This window comes from Rattus norvegicus, chromosome 14 (assembly GCF_036323735.1).
Source record: "Rattus norvegicus strain BN/NHsdMcwi chromosome 14, GRCr8, whole genome shotgun sequence".
Classification (NCBI taxonomy): domain Eukaryota; kingdom Metazoa; phylum Chordata; class Mammalia; order Rodentia; family Muridae; genus Rattus; species Rattus norvegicus.
In genome coordinates this window covers 96,499,233-96,515,969 of record NC_086032.1, presented here as the reverse complement: position 1 = coordinate 96,515,969, position 16,737 = coordinate 96,499,233, and the positions used below count along the sequence as shown (strand labels likewise).

The following is a 16,737-nucleotide window of genomic DNA, read 5'->3' as shown; positions in this document are numbered from 1 at the left end:
ATTTTCTCATTATTACCGAATAACACACCATCATTTGAATTTTAGACATAATCGATTTAAATTGTAAATTCAATAAGAATCTGTCATCCTATTTGATTTCTTTACTGTCTCACATACTAAGTCCCAGTCACATGTCCAGAAAAGAGTCCTGCAATTCCTCCTAAGTTGGGGGAGGTTGAAGATCCACCTCTGAACGCTCAAGTTTCCCCTGCTGAAGCTGCCTCAGCCATTTGTCCCGCAGGCAGCCTCCGTAACCCCGCCTCTCAAACTGACACAGCCAATCGATATCAGGCTTAGTCACCCCGCCCCTAGACGGAGGCAGCCAATCAGAAGCAGTGTGTTTTGCGCGCCGGACTTGCAAAGATGGCGGTGATCGGTGGCGCGCGGCCTCTTAGCGGAGCGGTTGTCCCGCTCCTCCGTAGCAAGATGTGAATGCGGCTGAAGGACGGTGCCACGGGAATGAGTCGGCGAAGGAAGCATGCGGACAGCCCTGTGCGGACGCGCAGGGCGGGTGCCGAGAACTGCTGCTCGGCAGCGGAACTGTGGCCCCGGGCGTCCAGGGCGGCCCGCAGCTCCCAGCCCAGCCGGGCGGGAACGCGGTCTGCGCTGCGGTCGCAACGGCGGGCAGCGGCTGACGGCGGGCGGAGCCCGGGGGGTGAGAAGAGGGCGGGGAGCGGAGCTCGGCGGTGTGGACCGGGCCGGAGGCTTAGAGCTGCAGCACCAAGGCCCCTCCATGGGGCCTTTTCTGGCTGACTCTTTGGTTGTGGGCGGGGTCTGTGCCCTGTACTACGTCCAGGAAATTGGGCGCCTAAGCCTTTTTTCTGTTTCCCTCGCTGTTTTGTTTTGCAAAAAGGGCCACCTCAGGAACAGTGTGCTCCCGGAACTTGCTAAGTGTAACATCCGGTTAGCCTAGTAAACCGATGGATGGTGCATTCCTTTCTGTAAACTTTTGGAGTTAAAAGATTTCTATCCCAGTAAGGACCAGACTCATAACCTCTATCCTAGAGTGTGTTCTTAAAATACAACGTCTATTAACTTGCCTGTTTCTGCCATGATAAACCAAAGCAGGGGAAAGAATAATAACATTGTAAAAGTTTAAGTGATTCTAGACAGAGCTTCCCTAGAAACAAGTCACTAATGGTTTTAGAGTGGAGTGAGTAGAAAATGTGGGTAGAGTTTAGCTTGTGAGAGTTTAGTGTGGGATTCTGTTTGGATGCATTTGCAACACATCTGCTGCCAACTTGGAGGTCCCTAGAGCCTGGTGTTAGTAATTCAGTGACCAGGTGGTATCATTCCTGAGCCTATGGAATTTTCAAAAAACACTTCCTAACTACAGTGCCAAACTTAAGAAGTATTGAGACATTATTTTTATTGAAACATTTCCATTGTGGTTAAAGTACTTGTCTTTAAGAGACAAATTTTATATTGGACATAAAAATTAATTTGTCTAAGCTGTTATTTGACTTTAACTCTTATGAAGTAAATGCAACGATTGTCATCTTATGCAGAAAAGGAGACACCAACACAAGTTCTGAAAGTGAATTTATTGTCCTGTACCTTCAGTTCTCCAAATGATCCAGATGGACAGACTGATATCTTCTGGGATCAAAATTCTCCAATGACAAAACAGTTAGGTAATCTGTTATTATTTTTATGTGGGTCAGTGCTTGATGAAGGATTAGTGTTGGTAAAATTTTAATCCATTGGCATCATTATTCATTGTTCTTGGTTTTGTTTTGTTTTTAAGAATCTCGTGTGATTTTTTTCTGTCTAAATATGCCACGATGTTAATGTGGAGTTGTTTAAGTTGTACTGACTACAATTGTTTCCTTAAAGATGACAACTGGTTTTAAAATTCCTGGTCTAAAATTGATAAAAATGCCTGCTTCTTTAGGTAAAAGAAGAACAAAGCGGATTTCCAGTGCATACAGTGATGAGATTTCACATATTGTTAATCGTATTGCTCCTCAGGTAAGTATGGCAAGGCTCGTGGTTTATAAAACAGCAAAAAATTGTATGATCTTTGCTTGTGTGGTTCTTTCATATATAAAATAGCATGTTTAGAGCAAACAAGGTTATGTTTGGCTTTTCTGAGTGCCTGTCTTCTGAAACAACGAATGAACTATAAAATGTTCAGTATAGTCATCTGTCAGAATCCATAGGGCATGGTTTCATGACTCCATTGGATATCCAGATCTACAGATTCTGAAGTTCTTTACATAAAGTGGTGTGGTTTTGCATGGTGACCTGTGCAAGTCCTTTCATATATACTGTCTCTCTTCTTTCATTCATTCATTTGCTAATGCTAAAACTCAAACTCAGGGACTCACTTTTACTGGGCAAGTGCCCTACCACTAAACTATGCCTTCACTCCCTTCTGTCTATTTAGGTTATCTCTAGGTTATTTACTTCTTAAATAATGTAGTAGTTAGTTGCTATGGTGTACTGAAGTTTTTATTGTTAGTGCTTTGTTGATGAGTGTCAGTTGTAGGTGGCACAGTAGAGAGAGAAGCTTACCAAGATGCTAAGTCTTCATTTTCCGAAGTAGCAGAGGGGTTTAGCCTTCTTGGAAAAGACTGACATCAGCTAGCTCACCTCACCCCAGGTACTTTATTCAAACATTATACAAGGTTAATTGGGGCTGGGAAAGGTTCCAGCTACCAAAATTATCTTGCCCTTGCTGCCCATGAGAGCAGACAAATCTCTGTCCCTTTTGACCACAGCCAGCCATCATCAGAAGCGGAGCCCCAGGTTTGTGAGGAGTGTCTTGGGACCGAGGTTGGTGCAGCTGCAAGTAAGCTTTCATGGGCAGATTCTTTAGAGAGAGATTTCTCAAAGATTTCAACAGACTCAGAATATCCCAGCCTCTACCGATTTCCCAAACATGGCCAAGTCTTTGTGGCAACATTTCACTCAAAGCCAGACACAAGGGCTTTAGTGTACATCACTTAAAGCCATGCATAAAGGCTTTCCTGTACATGTTTCTACAGTGCTTCTTCACTGGCCGGAGTGAAAAATTTCCCTATTGCAGCATCTCTTTAGTATTCTTAATGACTTATAAAATTACCCAGAAACACTGTAAAGTCAGGAAGATCAATAGATTTAGATGTAGACCTTATGAGCCCATCCCGCTGTGATTCCTGGGGAGTCACCTAAATGTTTCCAACTCCCAATTCGTTCAACCATAAGGTAGATTTATTACCACTTTGGCTTTCTTCAGAGGATTATTAGGATTAAGGTACATATAGTTTGATAATAACTGGAGTGCTGAAATATGTTGTGATTTACTTATTGTAGTTTTTTCTTTAGTTCAATCATTTAACACAAAGGAGTCCAGTAACTCATCCCTTTTCTTAGTCCTGTCACCGTTAATGACAGCATGAGCCCAGAAGAGAAGCTGTTCTGAGTTTTTTCTCTCTTCTTAATTTTTTCTTTACATTTTAAAAAGTATGTGTATGTATGTACATATAACACACACACACACACATATACACACACACATACATATGTATACATTGTGTGTGTACCTGTATGTACATACTTGTCTTCCCATACCCACAGCATGTGTGTGGAAGATGTCACTTTAGTGGAGTCTGTTCTCTTCTTCTGCTTATGTTGGTCCCAGGAGGGAATGAAGTCAGATCACAAGGCTTGGTAGCAAGTACCTTTACATGCTGACCTGTTTTGTCAGCCCTCCTTTTCTTAATTAACAACACTTAAATTCAAAGAATATCTTAAGTTTTGCTTAATGTTGTCTTTGAGGAAGTTGTATTTTCCTTAACATGCCTTCAGATAGTGCTATGTATTATTGCTATGTATTATTGGCCTATAGTAATGACCCACAGAAGCTACTGATCCAAAATATGGTTATGAGGAGTCACTGTATCCAAAAAGAGAAGATAGGAGGTACAGCTTTTCTCTGGCTATAGAAATCTAGACTTATAATCAACAGTCAGTACAGCTTTATAGCTAGTAGCTCTGTCTCCCATATTGTCATGCCATAGGATTCATTGTATTAACTCTTCCTCCAGGACATTTATGCCATAATATTATTACTGTGTGTTAACAATATATCTTTATTAACTAAATCAAAGAAGCACAATAAAACTTGTTTAGGCCGACCAACCTAACACAAATGATGCAATGTTGAGTGTACTGTTGGCTCTTTAACTAAATGGGCTGGAAATAGCAACTCTGAAGAAAAAATAGCAATGCTAGGATTACTCAATCAGTGTCTTCTGCTGGGCATTCTTAAAGCAGGTTAATTGCTGGCAGCATTAAGATCTCTTGAAAGTCATACTCTCATACATACCTGAGGTTTTCTTAGTTATCTTCAAATAATTCAATTTCTTCCTAATGATTTCACATTTCAGTTTTTAAGACGTACGTTTGTGTATTAGTCATTCCATTTTCTGTAGTAATTTCTTTGTATGGTGTTCAAGGTCTTTATTTTCCTCATTCATATAACTTTATACAATGCTGACTAAGGTCAATTGAAGGCTTAGACAACTGGTGTGACACCTAGAATGTACTTAGGAATCAGTTATGTAATCATAATTTAAAATTTAAGCACAAGTAGTACATAAACATACAGAGAACTCTTGGTATACACACTCAGATACTACATAAAGTTGTGTCTTTTTGAAACTTTATGAATTTATTTTTAAATGGACATATTCTAAAAAGAAGTCATTAAGAATTAAGAGTGTTATACAAACAACTCAGAAATATTGAGTTTTCCAGTGAAATTAACTGATTTTTATTATTTTACAAAACTAAAGATCTTTTCACCCAAACTTTCAAGAAAATAAATGTAAAATGACCCTTTCTTTTGTAAAAAAATGTTGTTTTCCATGGATGTGTGCATGCAGGCACATACTTTGTAAAGATCAGAAGGTGATCAGTGGAGGGCTCTCCCATACCAGGCTCAAATTAGAATACCCTGTAATCTAGTAATGAGGCAACCTGTTAACCTTGTGTCATCTTTCATACTTATTTCTAGTTACTATAAACAAGTACGATTGATTAAGTAATTTGGTTTGCTAGTTTGGTTTATAACAGTGGTTCTCAAGCTTCCTAATGCTGTGAGTCTTTTACAGTTCCACATGTTGTGGTGATCCCCAAACAAAATTATTTTTGTTGTTACTTCATAACTTTGCTACTATTAATGAATCATAATGTAAATATTTTTGGAGACAGAGGATTGCCAGAGGGGTCATGACCCACAGGTTGAGAGCCACTGATTTATAATATAAAGCTCATTTTATAACTTTGTAATTAAGGAGCAAAAAAGTACAGCAAAAATAAGTTTGTTTTTTTCCCTACTTGATGTTTTCTGCTTTGTCCTTTTGTCTGTCCATTTTTAGCTTTAGCTTTGATCTTGCTGTAAAATCTTTAATCAGTTCTGACATTACTTCTATCCATACCCTCAGGTTAAGTCAAGGTAGAACTCCCAATTTTTAGGTAAGAGTTTATGAAGATTAGAAAACTTTGGAGAATGGGTGCTGCAGAAAGAATTCTGAATATATTCCTATTTTCAGGTCTGATAATTATATTTAGTTTGTTTCTGGTTTTATGAGTATCTTACAACTAATGTTATTTTTCCTTCTACTGAATGTTCTTTTATATGTATATAGCATCAAAATGTATTTGATAGGCAATGTACTTCAAACTTTGGTTTTTATAAATATGGAATTCCTAAGTTTGAATATTTCTTTTTACTTGTGGGACATAAATGGATCATAGCTTCTGATTTACTGCCTTTCTCCAGCTTCTCATTGTTTATTGTTTGAGTTTGTTTAGTGATTACTACAGAATTCTCCCCCACTAATCAATCAATCCCCCTTCCCCCTCTCCCCTTCCTCTTCTTAGAGAGGGAGGGGTGTTGTTTGTTTTATGGGGCTCTTATGCTTCTCTTCCCTCTTTCAAAGGATGAAAAACCAGTGACAAACTCCATGCTGGGTGTATGGATTGGTGACACTGCTATTCCTTGTACTCCTAGTGTTGCAAAAGAAAAGTCAAGAGTGAAAATCAGCTGCACAAAGTGAGTTCAGCCTTCACTTCTTGTAATTCCGTAAGTCAGGTATTCTTGCTAACATTTTAGGTTTTGAATTAAGCCAAAATAGTAAACCTTTTTTGTTTCAATATGTGAGTTAAAAACGTTATTCTGAGAGTTAAAATATTGGTGTTTTAATTACACCAAAGTATACTAAACAGTAATTGAGTAGTTCTTAAACAGTTTTTTAACTAAAATACTTCAATGTTATTTTAATAGGTTAAAAACAAAAAATCGAGAAAAAGAACTTATGAAATTGGCCCAACAGTTTGATAAAAATATGGAAGAACTTGATGTGATTCAAGAGCAAGATGGGAAGAATCATGATTTTATCCAGATGACTTCAGAAATGGGACATTTACATAACCATAAAAATTCTGTGCAGATGGCATCAGATGATATAGTTCCTGAAGTCAGTTATACTCCAATAAAGAAGCAAGTGGAGGGAGACAGCAGAATATCTCTGGGAAAGGGGCAAGACAGCAGTCAGAGACCCTTTGACCGAAATGTTGAAGCAGCCTTTAATGCTATTTTTGATGGTTCCACTCAGATGTGTAGTGGACAGCTAAGCCAGGAGCTGTCAGATACTTTTTTGAACAATAGTAAAACTTCCATGAAAAAGGAAAATGTCTTACTACAAGAGGAAATCATTACTACTGAAACTCTGCTCACAGACAACCTGCTAAATAAAACTCCAATATCATCTTCCCCTCAAGTAGATACTACCATAATACTAAAATCATGTGTGACTCCCAGTCCTAAGACTCCAGTAGCACCTAATAAGCATCTTGATGAATTGACTGCTAATGATTTTGAGGATGATTGGGAAAGCTTACTAAGCAGTGAACCCTTCCTTATGGAGAATGCTGAAATGCTTGAACTCTTTCCCTCTACAACTGCTCAAGGTACTGGTCAGAAGGCAGTTTGTACCTCCATTGGGGAAAATGATACAATCACATCAAGAGCAAATATGAATCTAGGTGGAAGGTTAAGAGACTCAAAAGTAACACTGGATCTTCCTTCAAAGACACGAAGCAGAGAACTAAAAAATGCTGGAGAATGTAGGTTTTCACCACATCCAGGTGATGAACCAAGGAAGTTCCCATTCATTGGGAATAAAGTGAGGTTTGAGAAATCTGTCACTAACTTTGTTAGTAAAAATGAAGATTATGTTGCTGTCTCTAACCTTACAAAAGTGAAAGAAGATGGTCATGGTAAGGGCATACTTAATGCCTCTAACAAGTCTGTTTCATACACAAGGTATCCTAATGAACAAAATCACAAGCTTGGTGTTAACCTGCCTTTGAAAGTACCCACTACTGACCCATTTGATTCTGTGTTCGTGGGCAAAGAAAACATTGTGTGTAACACAAATCAGTCTCATGGATCAAAGTTCAGTTCTCCCTTTGATGACTGGAATGACCCACTGTTGGCCAGTGAAATGATTAAAGCATGCCATCAATTAGAAACTACCTGGGAAGCAGATGATGTAGATGATGATTTGTTATATCAGGCTTGTGATGACATCGAAAGACTAACTCAGCAAGAAAACAAGGGCAGCAAGGAGTCAGAAAGTAAAAGTAATACTTCCATACATGGATCCAGAAATACTTGTTCTGCATCTGAACAAGGAAGTCAGTTGGTGTCGTCTAAACATTGGAATCTTGTCAGTTCTCCAATGCCATTGTCTTTAACAAATAAATCACAGATAAATAAGCCAGTGACAGTAGAGAAAAGAAACATATGTGGAGATTGTCCCAATATTTTGGATGCTACAAATTTGTCTGTGTGCTCTAAGAATTCAAGTGATAATCAGCATGTACCAGTACAGGTGAATAGCTCAAACTCTGTTCTTGTAGGAAGTTCACATCTGAAAGTTAATTTGGGTCCTGTGAGCACAAAGATCGCTACTAATACGAAGTTTAGTACTGCTCAGCTGTCCCACCACAGCTTAGCAGATACAGCTCAGAGTGACAGCAAAATACTGAAGTCATCAAAATTCACATTTAAAAAGAAGAACCCTCAGTTTCTTTCTGAGTTAAATCAAAATCCTCTAGCAGGAAGTATGCCTGTTAGTAAAATCTCACAGGACTTAGGAAAAAGGGAAACTGTCAATTCATGGCCTGAAGCTAATCAAAAACATTCTGAGTCTTTGAAACCATCTTCCCCAGGTATGTATGAAGTAGTTTTCTTTGAAAAGTATTAATGTTACTTGTTTTGACTAACAGGTACTAACTAGTATCAAAAGAAAATTCAGTGCTGGTTATGACAGTTTACAACCATTTGATGGTAAACCATTGATGATTGTAAACCAGTTTACAGTTATTTGATGCAACCCTTTTCATTCTTCCAGTTCATCTTTTCCTGGATTGTTATTCCTTCAGTACATATATTTCATTAATCACACCTCAAAAATTGCATCATGAAACTGTTTAAAATATTGCTACCGCCCTAAATTCAACTTTGACCCCTTAGATTTTAATATTCACAGCAAAATAATCTTTTAAACCCACATAAGACATTTATCCTCTCTTTCTCCTCCTCCTCCTCCCCCTTCCTCCCCCTCTCTCTGCCTACTTGCCCTTTCTTCCCACCCTGACCCGCATGGGACTCCCCTGGCCTCAATCCTTGGGGCCAGAAAACTCACGCGAGAGCAGCTGAGCAGCTTTCCAATAAAAGAAAGTGGGGTGGGGTGGGGGTGGGGAGAGATAAATATGTGTAAAACAAACCTCAGTGGATGGTTCATTTTACATAAAATCTAAAGCTTAAACTATAATCTGAAAACTACTGAATTATCTTTCTTTAACCTGTCTTACCAACTAAAACATAGGAAATGCAATGGTGTGTAGTAATTTGGACTAATTACTTTGTTTAAGACGACTGTTATTAGTTTGGTATATTCTCCAAAACTTTAATCATCTTATATTGTAAAAAGTGATGTTTGATTATGCCATTTTCGTGCTTGTATATAACAGTTTTATCTTAGTTGCTTCGTCCCTACCCCCTTTGCTACTGGTCCCCTCTCTTCTCAAATGTCCCCCTTCATGTCATTTGTTGTGGTTTGCGACATTCTTTAGCTTTGTAAATGCATATTTCTGTAATAAACATGAGTATACAAGCCTATCTAATGCTTACTCTGAACCCATCAGTATCGTACCAATAGTTTAACTAGTCTTAGCCTTTGAGGACCCTTTATACCGATTGTCCTAGTGATCACACTAATTTGTGTGTGTGTGTGTGTGTGTGCGTGCATGCGTGTGTGTGCATGTGTGTGCGCACGTGTGCACGTGTGTTTGGGTTTTCCCCACTAACAGTGTATAAAGGTTTTTCCTACCATGATAACCATTCTAGTTGAAGTAAGCTGAAATGCCAGAGTAGTTTTGATTTGTATTTCCTTGATGACTAATGATGCTGAACTTTTTCTAAAATGTGGTAATTTGTTGACTTATTTATACTTCTTTTGGGGGTCTTATTTAACTTGTCACTTGTTCTCTGGATTATCAGGGGTACTTTTTGTATTTGTTTAGTCCACTATATTTTCTGGATATTAGTCCCTGTTGTTAGTCTCCAGCAAAGATATTCTCCCATTATCCAGTTTGTGTATTCACTGTGGTTATTCATTTCTTCTGTTGTGCAGACTCTTTATAATTTGATACAGTCCTGCTCCTCAATTCTGGCTATTTTTCCCTGAGCTATTTAGAGTCCCTTCCAGAAACTGCTGTCCATTGCCTGTGTTCTGAAATGTTTTACCTGATTTCTAGCAACTCAAACAGAGCTTAATATTTTTAATCCATATTGAATTGGTTTTCAAAAGGGTAAGAGATACTACATACATATGGATATCCAATTTTTCCGGCATCATCTATTAAAAAGCTGTTTTTAAGTTTTTAGACCCTTAGAAAATCAGCTGCAGCTGCATGCAGATATTTGCATGTCTGCCTTTGGGACTGACTTTGTTACTTTGTGCTGATTTTGTTACTCTTACTCTGTCACTGAATTTGAAATCAGGTTGTTTTGGTGCCTCTGGAATTATTCATTTTAATGAATGCTTTACCTGTGTGTGAGTGTGTGTCTGTCTGTCCATCCATGTCCTTGCATACGTTTCTGTATAAATTTTAAAATGCTTTTCTCTAGTTTTGATGGGGAATTGCATTGAATCTGTAGACAAATTTTGGTTATAGGGCCATTTTCACAGCTTTAATTCTTCTTGTGCATGAATATTGGAAATATATTCATCGTCTAATGTTTTAAATTTCTTCTTTGTTCTATAGTTGTAATCCACAGCAATCCACAGTGTAGGTCTTTCACTTTCTTGGTTTACTCCTAGAATTTTATTGTTGGATGCTTTTGTAGTAAGTTTGATATATAGAAGAGCTGCTAGTTTTTACGTATCAGGGTTTTTTTATACTGTTACATTACTGAAAATGTCTTTGGAGCCCTTTATATATTATCATAATATTAGCAAGTGGGTATAATCTAGTGACTTCTGTTGTTTCTGTTCCCTCTTAGTGCTTTGTGGCTACTGTTAAGACATCCAGCACTGTGTTGAATAAGAGCAGAAAGGACAACTTTCTTTCATATCTAATGTTAATATGGCAGTGGTATCAGTTTTCCACAGTATAATGTTAGCTGTAGGTGTGTCTCCTACACTTTTTATTGTGGTGAGGTGTGAGATCCTTCTGTTCTTAGATTCTTTAGGATTGGCATCATGAAGGGACTGTTCAGTTTTATTTAAAACTTTCTGAGAATGTGTTGAGATGATCATGTGACTTTTTTTTTAAACCTTGATTTTATTTAGGTGTTATGTTTGTTGATTTGTGTAGGCTGAGTCGTGTTTGCATCCCTGGAATGAAGGCAGCTTGATCATGATCTTGTTACCATGTTAGTGAATTTGATTTGCAAGTATTTTATTGAGTGAATTTTGCTATGGTCTTCCAGGAATGTTACATCCTTATCTAGTTTTGTTATCAAGGTAATACTAGCTTTACTTGAATTACTTAAGATCTGGGTTTTTTTTTTAATACAGGCAACTCAGAGCTGTATACTTCTCTCTTAGCAGTGACTTAGCTGTACTCTAAAAATGTTCTATAGTAAGTTGTGTTTTCATTTTTACCTGATTCTAGACATTTCTAAAATTCCCTTCTGATTTCTTGAGTGACCCATTTTTCCTATATGGATTGGTAAGAGAAGAAATCCGCCAGCTGATCTTAGAAAAAATTATTTTTACCTCCTCCTGTGTGTGTGTGTGTGTGTCTGTCTGTCTGTCTGCCTGCGCCTGCACCATGCTTGAGTGCATTTGTTAAAATTTACAATATAGCATCTGTTTTGAAGAAAGCTTAGTGGGTTAGGAGACTTTCTGCCAGGGTTAAATGGAATATTAATATATTTCCATTGAATTAACGTGATCTATAGAGTAGTTTAACTTAGCTGTTTTGTTACTTGTTTTTCTGATCAAACAATCTACTGACAAAAATGTAGCACAAGAATAATGATTTTTGTAACTGACTATTGTCTTGAGGTGGCTTGTTCCAAAGGTGGATGGGTGCACATGTGCCACAACAGTAGTGCAGAGGTCAGAGGACAACTTTTATCTTCTGCCATATTAGTTTAGTGATTGGACTCAGGAGTCTTGGTGGCAAGCACCTCCTCAATTCTCTGTGAGTCCAATTTTTCAACTTAGGCTATCATGGGTAGCCTTTTTAGCCACTAGGACATGTTCTGGCAGCCTGTTTTAACTTGTTTGTTTTGTCTTGGATTTTCAGATAGAATCTTCCTTGGCTTAGGTTGTCCTGAAACTCATTATGTAGTCACAGGCAGACCTGAAAAATTCATTCCTTTAATTTTAGTATCCCTGAATGTTGAGATTACTGTCACACTCAGCCTTCATTATACTTTCTGATGGATTATTCCATTTAATAATTTGCAATGACCTTCTTTATAAACTCATTTTATCTTGAAGCCTGGTTTCGTTGTCTTGGCTTTCAGAATCATTTTTGTCTTTGTAATTCATTCTATGTATGTGAGCTCCTAAGATCCAGGAGGTACTTATATGTATCTTGCTTTAATGTGTTCGGAAGGCTGTGTCTTCTAATTGAGATAACAGCTGTTAACATTTAGTGTGATTGTTTCACAGTATGTAATGATTTCTTTCTTCATCTTAGAGATTTCCTGGTTTACCTGTTTACTGATCCTTTCTAAAACTCATCCCTTTATTAACTCTTTTATGAAATTTCTGAAAATTTGTTGTTTCTAGAGCTCTTGAACTTGTTCATCTGTCTTCATTTGTGCATAGTATTCTTCTATATTATCTGCAGTGATGACTTAATGGACCTCAGTTGTTTTAGTTTGTTTTTATCATTGAATATATTTGTTCTATAACTTGAAAGGATAACTTTGCTCTTTCTTTCTCGCTCTCTATCCCTGTGTGTGTGTGTGAGGGGGTGTTGATTGATGTGTCAGCAATTTTAGTTTTAGTTATTTCGAAGAGGTCTGTTGTTCTTGGAGGTTTATCATTGTGTGTAACTGGTATTTCCTTGTGTCACTTCTCAGTATTTCTTTCCCTAGATTTATTAAATTTTATGTGTTAATTTTATTGAGTGGGCTTTCAGTGCCTTTAGTCTGTTTCCTCTTGTAGACTACAAATGCTTGACTTATTATGTCTCTTCTGTTTCTAAGGCATTACATGTTGTGATCATTTTTTTTTAATTTCCTTGATAAGTTAGAGCTGTCATTTCCTGTGAGTACTTTTAGAGTCTGCATATTGTATGTTATGTTGTTTTTGTTAGATACTGCGTTTCTATAATGATAGAGATTCATTGGGTTAGTTTTTTGCAATTACAACAGTTCAGTACGATTTGTCCTTCTTTACAGATTTCTGAACTTTATGTAATTGTATTTGTTAATTTTGAAAAACATAATGTATAGAATATTGTAAATTTAGACAAATATTACCAAATTTCCTTCTAAATGGCTAGACAGATTTTGATTTTATCAGTACTGACAATGAGTATTTTTCGATGGTATAGCCCACTGTCTTAAAACATGAAAAATTATTGTCAGTCTATTATAGTTGTAAATATTATGTTTCTCTTAAACTGAATATACTATAACTAATTGAATGAAATTTCTAAAATGAATTGCATATACTTTTAATTCCAGTAAAGACTTAATCCAGACTTCATTTTTAGGTAGTGTATAATTTGCCTTTTATCCTAGCAATTTTTCTTTTAGGTTTGTTCATAATGCTTAATCTTCCTGGTTAATATTAGCCTCACTTGTGTTTTGTATTTTTTTTTATTATTATTCACTTTCCCTTTTATGTGTCACAAGCTGGTTTCCAAGTTTTATCCTTGAAACAAAAAACTGTTAGTAGCTTAAAGCTAGAGTTAGTCAATTTATAACCTGTTTTTGTACAACTAGTACATTAAATATTATTTTTGAAATTTGAAACTTTAGTGTTTTTTAAAAAATACATGAGCATAATTGACTTGAAAATGTGAATTGTATAATGTTCATTCAAATGTATCTGATAATTGGTTTGCATATTATCCATGACTATTTTTCTTTAAAACGAGTAGTCAGCAGTTGGAATGATAGCATTTTACTCTCAAGAGTTAACTTTGGGAGGGGGTGGCCTGTAGAGAATAGAAATTGCTAACCCTTACGCTTAAAATAAAATAAAAATTAAGGCATTTAGTTGCTTAGTACTGTGTAGCAATTTGACCTAGTAAGTGTTTGATATTATATACACACACAGAAAAGTGTGTATGTTGTGTGTGTGTGTGTGTATGTTGTGTGTGTGTGTGTGTTAGTGGAAGGGCCAATGGGAAAATGTTTAACTCTCCCTAAATCAGAATTTTATAGTATGATTTTATACATTTGAAATTATTTTCCATATTATTAAACCGATTTTTAAAGACATTTTACTTTATCCCGTTGTGGAAAAATAGATTGTTTTTTATAAAATATATTTTGGTATTACTCTGCTATGGAAGGTAGCTAAAATCTAGCTTAGAAAATAATAGACATCAGAGTTATCTGAGGAAGTGATTTGAAATAAAGAATTCTTGAGTATCCTTTCCTGTTTCTAGTTATACCAAGGAACAAGGTAGATAGATAATATACCTTGAGAAATATGTCCCTTCATTAACATTCTATTTAATATGTATGTGCATGTAATGTAATTGTATATGTATTATACATACATAACATACATACCTGTTTGATTTAGTAGTCAAACCAGAGTGATGAAAAAGCGAAAGATTATAGCTGATATTCAGATGACTTAAAGGTTATGAGATTAATTCTATGCTCTGTTTAAATTTTTAGACGAAGAAGAGAGAAACAGGAAGTATTCTCCTGAAGAAATTCGGCGGAAAAGGCAGGAAGCACTGGTTCGAAGAAAGGCCAAAGCGTTGCACACTGTGCAGTCAGCTCCTGTTTCACTGCCTTGGTGAAAGCCGAGTGAGCCGGTTTGACAGCTGTGAGAACTATCTGTGATAGGACTTCGTTCTGATTTCTCCGTGAGAAGTTTACTGCTGAGTTTTTAGCATGAGCTACTTTATTATTTAATAAATCACTGTTTACAATGGTAAATGAAACCTTCTCATATGTATGTGAATCATGTATATAAGTTTTTGAAAAGTTAGCAGTTATGTATATACAGAGGAAAAGTACTTGTCTTTATAAATAGGGTAGCAGATGAGCATCAAAATAACTGTATAGCTTCTGTAGAAGACTTTTTCTAGCACAAATATTAAAATTGCTAAGTAAACAGTAACTTGGTTTTGTAGTGTCATTTTCAGTTAGTGTTTTTATACATTGTCAGTTTTTAACTAATAGTCCCGTATTCTCACTGGTATTGCTGAAAGGTAGAAAATTTTTGTTTATTTTGAAGAAAACTGTGTTTAATTGCTATCCAGAAGTAGGTAATTTTAATATTTCTAAAATGTGATTGAATTTGAATACATTTCACTATTAGGAAAAGCACAGACTAGGCATTAAGTTTAGATTAGCAAAAAAAGAAAAGAAAAGAAAATATGTAAGTAATAAAGCATCATTGACATTTGGAAGTGGCAGAAACATAGTCTGATCCAGCTTCTTTATTATATCCTGTAGACTGAACAGTTCAAGCTGTTCTTTTTCTCTTTGTTTGAGTTAGGGTCTTGCTATGTGGCCCAGGCTGGCCTTCAACTCATGCTGTCACCCGACTAACAGTGATCCTCTTGACTTAGCCTTCCCAGTGCTCTTAAGTACAGATAAAGGCCACCATGCCCAACTCATAGGATTACTTTCAAAGTCACAGACCTATCCTTAAGTTAGAATGGTTTTTCTGAACATCTAAACAGTTACATGGTTTGCTTCAATCTGTTAGTACTTTAAATAATTGGAAGGAGCATGAACACTTAAATATGATCTAAAGTACATTAAAGACTTATAACAGTGCTTATAAACATTCTTACAGGATTCAAATCTGTTCTCAGTTTTCCTATTATTGTAATTCTTCTAATTAATTATTTAACTTCAGTGTCTCTCCCTCTGTCATTCTTGCCCCTTTGGGGTTTAAAACAATGAGCCAGTAATAAAAGCCTTAACTAAGGGGAGGGCATGTGGCAGCGAGGATGCTAGTAGTTTGGGGTTATTTTTTGTTTTTGTTTTTTAAGAGATATGAAGAAAATTGTAGACAGGAAACACTCATCTTGGTCTGGTGTTCACTACTGTTTAGGTGTCTTAGAGCTTTGACAATCTGATAGTTATTATGAATCGTTTTTCAAATGTTATCTTATAAGGACAGTAAAGCAGATTTTAGTTTCTCTATTATCAAAGGATATATTATAAAGATCTAAATAAATGTTGCAAGTTACTGTGTAGTAGAGTGCAAAGACTAGATTACTTTTTGCTCAAGTGCTCCCATCACTTGTTTTCTGAAGAATTCTTCTAAATCATCCTGCCCATCCTCTTACACTTGGTCTAGTGAATCTGTTTCTTTGGAGTTTATATCTGACCATCCTCACTGAAATTGATATTGTCTAAATGACTCCTGTTCTCTCTCCAAGAAAACATAAAAAGCCCTTCTGGATAGTGGGGATGTGCTGGTCCAGCAGGTTGTCCCTCCCTGCCTTTCACACCACTCTACTCTCCTCATTCATTAAGTGCCCTCGGAAGGACTAGTGTGCAAAGGGCCACCTTGTTTACAAGAGTTGGAACTTTTCCAGCCTCCTGGGGATTTTGTATAATGGTTTGGCCTGATGCTGCTTATATTCTAATGCTAATATTAAACCCCCAAGACAAGGTTGTCCCAGAGGGGAAAGAATCTGTATGGAGATCCAAGTGATACTGTGACCTTGCCCTCAAGTTATCTTTGACCTGTAAATAAAGATGACGACAGCCAATAGCTGAAGGGAAGGAATGAGGGTGGGTTTCCGAGTTCCTGGGCTGGGGTGGAGGAGAACCACAGAGAGAAGAAGGTGAAGGAGGGAGGAAAAGGTGCACCATAGGTTAGTGGGGCTCACAAAAACATGGCCCCGGGGCGGGTCAACTGGAGTTAAGAGTAGCCCAGATAAAACGTATTATGTAATAATTCGGGGTTGCCAATAGGACAGTAAATTCTAATAGCGTAGACGGTAGATAATCTGCCCACCCCTTATGCTGTTTAAGGGCTTACTGTAAATAATAAAAGTTGC

The 16,737-nt window shown here is 36.9% G+C and overlaps 1 protein-coding gene across 6 annotated transcripts; it reads left to right on the top strand.

Moving 5' to 3' along the window:
• Positions 1 to 352: 352 nt before the first annotated feature.
• Etaa1 (ETAA1 activator of ATR kinase) lies at positions 353 to 15,071 on the top strand. 6 transcript variants are annotated; one of them, NM_001109094.2, is made up of 6 exons: positions 353 to 655; positions 1,509 to 1,634; positions 1,895 to 1,971; positions 5,931 to 6,043; positions 6,275 to 8,226; positions 14,384 to 15,071. In NM_001109094.2, exons 1-6 carry the CDS (start codon positions 433 to 435, stop codon positions 14,509 to 14,511), a joined length of 2,619 nt encoding a protein of 872 aa, NP_001102564.1. In that variant the 5' UTR covers positions 353 to 432; the 3' UTR covers positions 14,512 to 15,071. The 6 variants fall into 6 exon arrangements, with proteins under 6 accessions (NP_001102564.1, XP_063129566.1, XP_063129565.1 ...); XM_063273496.1 differs by having other exon boundaries at positions 517 to 974; positions 1,509 to 1,629; positions 14,384 to 14,834; XM_063273495.1 differs by having other exon boundaries at positions 517 to 974; positions 14,384 to 14,834.
• The last annotated feature ends 1,666 nt before the right edge of the window (positions 15,072 to 16,737 follow it).